Source organism: Fusarium oxysporum, chromosome VI, assembly GCF_013085055.1.
Source record: "Fusarium oxysporum Fo47 chromosome VI, complete sequence".
NCBI classification, from domain to species: Eukaryota; Fungi; Ascomycota; class Sordariomycetes; order Hypocreales; family Nectriaceae; genus Fusarium; species Fusarium oxysporum.
The window spans coordinates 1084051-1090465 of NC_072845.1; the positions used below are offsets into that span (position 1 = coordinate 1084051).

General features: G+C 48.8%; 1 protein-coding gene across 1 annotated transcript; it reads left to right on the plus strand.

Moving 5' to 3' along the window:
* Positions 1-276: 276 nt before the first annotated feature.
* FOBCDRAFT_225303 (uncharacterized protein) lies at positions 277-2810 on the plus strand. Its single transcript, XM_059609685.1, has 3 exons — positions 277-898; positions 961-1214; positions 1270-2810. Exons 1-3 carry the CDS (start codon positions 701-703, stop codon positions 2471-2473), a joined length of 1656 nt encoding a protein of 551 aa, XP_059465100.1. The 5' UTR covers positions 277-700; the 3' UTR covers positions 2474-2810.
* Positions 2811-6415: the final 3605 nt, after the last annotated feature.

Genomic DNA, 6415 nt, shown 5'->3' on the forward strand with positions numbered 1-6415 from the left:
TTCTTAGCCTCTCCACACAAGGGAACCCCGATCTTAATCGCTTCGGCGGCTCAGCCATCTCCACACATCCCTCCTGGTCTCTCCGCTTTTAGTTTGACTCTTTGGTCACTCAGTTGTCTCGAGATAGTCCGAGCTTCTGGCATTTGTCTGGCGTTTTCTTTCTTTCTGTGACATGACCATCACCATCTCTCGTTCACTTCCTAGTTAGGCACCTGTTGACTATTCTCAACATTCTCTCACCGACAATGTATCTCGCTCATACATGGCTCTCCTGCTCCTTGCTTGGGCAAAGGACATGTCCATACATAATCCTGGTGGATATCATTCCATCCCTCCCGCCTTTACTCTCATATCCTGGTAATTAACCCTGCTATGGTTCCGTCTTGCTGGAACCGCTCTGCTTTGATGGACCATAATTCCATGTCGAGCGAGGATTGCTGTGCCTACGTTGATTCCCAACCCGCATGAGGCTTGCCCGTCTTCCATCCTTCGTTACTTTCGCCTCAACTAGTCTAGTGTCATCAAACAAAAAAGTAGAGTTTACGCCCGGCGGTCATTACCGGGCATCATCTTAGCTGGCCGACTTATACATAGTCGAAGCAGCGTCCTGCCCATCAGTTCTTGTTATTCACAAATCCGAAACGATTTCTCCTTGCCAACATATTCTTTGGCCCATCTGCTCGGAGCCTGGCATCTTACCATGCTATCTATTACCGAGCTACTGGTTCCCGCACCCTCTATCACGCTATCGTACTCTGTACCACCAGCTCGGCCCTGCCTTTCACCCAGGTCATCGGAATTCGCTTATTGCATGGACACTTCGCACAAGGCTCCGACTTTGCCAGTTCTATCTTTGAATCACCTTAGCTCGGAACTTCTGGCTCTTGTGTTCGAACAGGTATATCACAACACTACAAACAATTTTACCAGAAGTATCTAATACTAAAAGCTACTTTTTAGCTTCGTGAGATAGACTCACCAACACTCACGTCTGTGCGTCTAGTCTCTAAGAGGTTTGATGCCATAGCTACACCGATCGCCTACCGATTCCTGATCTTGAACGAATCTCTCGTCGCACCAGATGCTGAACAACGCTATCCTAATGTCTCTCGACACATCTCGCATCTCACAAATCATGTCACAATACGAAGCAACTTGGATCCCACAAGAATTACCGAAATATTATCTTGTATCGAGCGATTAAAGTCGGTTCGGTACTGGCACCCATTCTCGATTTCCTCGTTCTCTTGCTGATAGGTTCGACAACAGATGGCAATACATAGATGGCGACATTCCTGCAGAGGGCCTGTGGTCACCCTCGGAGCTCCGTCGCCTGCATAATTGCAACTCGAATAGCACCCAACTATACATCGAGGACCTCCCCCTGCGACGAGACTACAATGGTAATCCGTTGGACACTTTTACGAGATCGATTCCCTCAGAGCTGTTGGCGTCATTGAAGCTTGCCAATCCGATGCCGGTCCTGTCAACGAGGCTCAACTCGTTAAAGCAGCTTCTGGTCCAATCTCGACAGCTAAAAGTATTACGCTATGAAGATCGAGGTCAAGGCACGTGCTTCAGATTCTCTCCCGGAGAACGAATGCCGCCCATCGTCGACTTGATGCTACGGTCATACGACTGGAGCCATACAGCTGAGGATGTTCAGAAACATTGGGATTTCTCCAAAATACAGTCGCTCGAGTTGATTTCTGTGCCCATCTTCAACTTTCTTCGCTCAGTACCTTTCCGAGACTTCTCCGCGTTGCATACACTCCATGTGGAAGACTACAGTGCCCATCTGTCTGACAAGAGAGAAGATGCCACCATTGGGTTGAATTTGTTGGTGAAAGATCATATTGAGGCACTCGAGGTCTTGAACATCACTTGCCATACCCGATTGTTCCAGCTTGATTCTATTGCGGCACATCGAAAGTCGCTACAGGTGCTACGACTGAGGGACCACGTTGGGTTCTCAGAAGATGACCAGAAATGCCCAACCCTGGCACCCGTTGATTTAGCTCAATTGGGTCAACGGTTGAAGTTTGTTCACACTCTTGAACTTGACCTAGACACCAGACTATGCGATCCTACTACCTTTCTCAGGGCAATATGTGTCTTCCCAGCTGTGCACACGCTGACCTTACACGTCCAGACCATAATCCACCCTCTAGAACAGGTGTCTCCAGGAATCGACCGTGATCGAGAGGCTGCGATGCAAACCTTCAAACTACTTGTGCAGGAGAAGGAGAGACTCAGCTCACATACGCCTTGGAAGCGTATCGTGCTCAATGTCGGAGGTTGGAAGCGAGTCATGGTGCGACGGCTGGGTGATGTATGGCGAAGAAGGAACGAGATGGGCATTTACGCGGAAAGATGCTTTGTCTATGAACGAGATGCCCGCGACGGAAATGTCACAGTACGCGAAGAGGTCTGCGTTGAGAACACAAGTCGGGGAGGAAGCCCAAGCCCTTGATGGTACCACCATGACGGCAGCGAAACTACCCATCGATGCTCTCACCGAAACGCCATCCACGTTGCAACACCTCGCTACCAGTTAAACATACACATGCACATCGGCAAGGACATTATATTAGAAGAAGCATCACATCAACATGCGTCTATTGGGCCAGACGCCTGGAAATATAACGAAGAAACGACTTGATGAGCATAACACATAAACATAATATACTTATTACATACTTCGCCCATATTTCGAGTTTCACTCCCCAACCCATGTCCTATTCTCTATCATTCGAGTCTACACGCTTTACGCTACCTCAATGGCAACCAGCCTTTGCCTGAAGTCACTGAAACTGACGCATAAATCTCAATAATATCCCCAAGTTCCTCTCTGAGCACGCAACAGATCATACAGACACTCTGGTGGTCAGAGTCCATGTGTCACTTATCAATATTCTCTTTCGCATCCTCAGACATGTGTCCTACTCCCTGCCCTCAAGCAGCATGGGCATCTATCGCACAGTAATCCGAGACGCTCTGAGTTGCAAGCAGAGATTACAAGTTTATCGTGCATCGAGGGCTGCCACTCTATTCTGCTCCTCCAATACCACCGCCTCAAACAGTGTTTCAAGCAGAGGACTTACGCCAGCCTTGAGGACATGATAGCTCAAATGATGGTCAAACAAGACTCAAATAACATGTTAATTGAGCTCCGACCTGTCGAGAGACCTTCATTTAGTGAGGTCCGAATTCAGCACAGAGCCCTTTCCTTCTTTAGCGCCAGCTACCATCTGTCATCTGTAATATTGCCTTACTAGCTCATGACTAGCGTTTACGCGGCATTAAGCATGATACCAATATATACAGTTATCTGTAACATACAATGAAACAGGCCAATGTTTCTTGATGTATACACTCGATTTCATGTCTCGGAAGACATCTTTCTTGTGTTTAGTTACCCCCAGAGACAGTCGATACCTTTTCAATCCTTAAGGCCCTCTGGGCATCTTTCACCATTCAGCCATTCAACAGGCGTCGAACGTAACCGCAAGCGAAGAGACAGGTACCGGAGTACCATTCACCCGGAGGTCGTTCAAGGGAAAGAGGCTTCACTTTCAGCCGTGATGGCCCACCGAGTTCAAAGCATGTCGGCAGCCCCTCAGCACACCGGACTATTATATCCCTTGCAGTGTTTGCACAGCAAATGTCACGCATCCACAAGATAAGAAACCTTCGTCACTAGTCACGAGATCGTGTCAGATAGTTACAGCGGGCTGTGTAGTCTTCAACTGAAGTTCATCGGCTCCCTTTCGCACTATCGATTCGATCTTGTCATCGATGCTTCATGACTGGATAACCAATACTTCCCTATCTTAGACAGAGTATATTACATTGTCGGGAACGTCGCGAATCTCCATCTCGGTCGAGACCTTCACGGGAGAGTTGACCAAGCTATTCAAGAGCGACACGCCACCGGTATGCCCATGAATCGGGTTATCCGACAGACTCAAATAGATCAAGAGGCTATTACTAGGTTACTGATGAGCTAATGACTCACTACGAGCCTTATGGTCTGTAAGGGAGTCGGCTCTCTTGACTCGTTTCTATTTTGAGGGTCTTTTCGGGCCCATCGTATCCAGCCCAGCCACGAGGAGGCTGAACGGCCAACCCCGAAGCCAAAGCGATAATCACTTTAGCTTGCATTGATGCGGGAACCTAAAGGACACGCCCAATAGGTTCATCCACCTTGGGTCTCGATCTTGACAACAGTGGAATCGCAACACCAAGCCCATAGACGGTCTCTCTAGAGCCAAAGTTAAGTGCACCCTTACTCCATCCCATCTTGCATGACGCCCTAAAAGCCACCCCTGTCATATGTTGGTTCCATCCCTTCTTTACCCGCGCGGGCCTTCCCGTCCCTTCTCTTCAGCCAACAAACCCCATCATGACATGTCGTGATACCTCATGGGTCCAGATACCAAAATCCCTCAACTTTACCTAGCCACCAAACTCGTTAAAAGAAGACGGACTCTGGCCGGTTTCTCATTGAAGTGAAAAGCGCCAGGCGTCTTCTTTTCCCCTCACACAGTGTGGAGCGTGCTGTTGTGTCTCCGGGTCTCCGGCCCGGCCGCATTAGTCCTCTTAAGGCGACGAGTATCGCCCAAGCGAGACGTACGAAAGTGGAAACCAGAATAGCTGTAGACATGGGCAATGAATCGAGAGAAAGGTGAGCTCCAAGGTCCAGTATCAGCAACCGATGCGCTGGGCCGGTGAAAACAAGTTAAAGGGCACCAAATGGTTGATCTGAGGCCCTAAAGGGAATTTGGCCGACGGGCGGGGAGCAAGGAACGAGTCAGAAGAATCAAACAAAGATATAGAGGCTTTTGGTCGACATAAGCTTGTCGACGATGATAAACAGTAGAGTGTCCAACGAAGGGGGCCATATAACAATCAGCTTTGCTGAAGGTGCCTGTAGGTTGCTTGTCTCGACCAGAGTTCGCATATTGCATAGCGACAGCCAGTATTAAAAGTCCATTGATGAAGCATATTAGCCGTGATAGCACTGCTAACAAGAAAGGCCAGCTGCAAGTATGGGGTCCGTGCTTATCAAAGTACTGTTGCATGGCTTGCATCAACAGTGAAACCATCGAGAGTTTTCAGACCATCTTGCCCTTGACCAGCCTCAACTACGAACATATGCAGCAGCAGATTAGTAATGTCCAGTAATCTCTGCAAGGCATGATCTCCTGGAGCTGATGGCAGGGTGCAACTCAGGACTTTTGTCTGCAAGCATATCATGCCTAAACCAGACCAAGACAGCGAGCCGACAACCACGACCAATTCAACACTTGTTGACTTCTCTTTAAAATCGTGTAGATACAGATAGTAGGAGACTATTCGGAATAACCAAAATGTAGTGACTCTTCATGCATTACTCAATGCAGGGGAACGCCAACCAAAGTCTGGTACTGGTTACAGATTATAGCCCCTGGTCTTTCCAGCTAATATCCGACTGGAAATAACACGAGCTACAACCCAGCAAGGACAACATAACTAGGCAGCATTGCATTTCTCAGATCGTGGCTGGAACACTGTTTCTTTCTTCCCCTTTATTCTATTGTATAATCGTTCGCCGCCGAGTCGGTCTCTTGGATCGAGCCTGGGTTTGGTTTATCAAACAGTCGAATAGCCTGACTGCCAAAGCCAAAACTGTCTGGCCCCTTTAACAAGTCAAGCAGAAGTGAGCTGCCCGCTGGTCATAGGTCGGTCCATTCTTCGAGGGAGGACTTGGACTTGATGGGTCCTATCGTTACTGTACGGCGATGGAGTTCTGGTCAGCAGAAGTCTGAAAGATGGTAGCAATGGAAACCCAATTGTTCTTGTTTCGATGTCCAGTTTGGACTTGATCATCGTCGCCGAATGGCCAGGCCTGATCAAGCACTTGTATCGCATCTTGTCGAGGCAACTTGTCATATTTTGACCAAGCTGACAACAAAGTGTCAACTTGCTGATTCTTGCTCCGAGACAAAGGAAGTCCTAGGTTGGCGGTTCCAGGCGCAAACACTCTTGCCTTGATTCCCAAGCTGGAAGAATCAAGTAGGTCACGCGGAGATCAGGAAAGTCCTCTCCCTCGTCTCGGTCCTCTTGCCTGAGAAGACCCTTTCCGGTTCCAGACAGTTGGATATCCATAAACGTCAAGACCAGCCCGTGGCGTCAGAGTGGTTCCAGACGAAGCAGAATCCAACGTCCGGGCGCGGGCCTTGGATCCCTTTACCGCCCCTTCATCTCCACAACATCTCTGCTGATATGATCCTTCTTCGTCCGGATATAGAAAGAAGAGGGCCCCTATTCGTCTCGTGATGGAGGACGGCATCGCCGGAGTTGCTGATAGGGCGAGTATTCGGTGGTGGTCATGGAAACAGAAATCAATGGCCCAGAACGGAGTTTGCCGTGG

Coding starts and splice junctions, on each gene's coding strand:
- FOBCDRAFT_225303 (XM_059609685.1), top strand. CDS start 701: ATGCTATCTATTACCGAGCTACTGGTTCCCGCACCCTCTATCACGCTA. Junction 899..960: donor TGGCTCTTGTGTTCGAACAG/GTATATCACAAC, acceptor GCTACTTTTTAG/CTTCGTGAGATAGACTCACC. Junction 1,215..1,269: donor GAGCGATTAAAGTCGGTTCG/GTACTGGCACCC, acceptor GTTCGACAACAG/ATGGCAATACATAGATGGCG.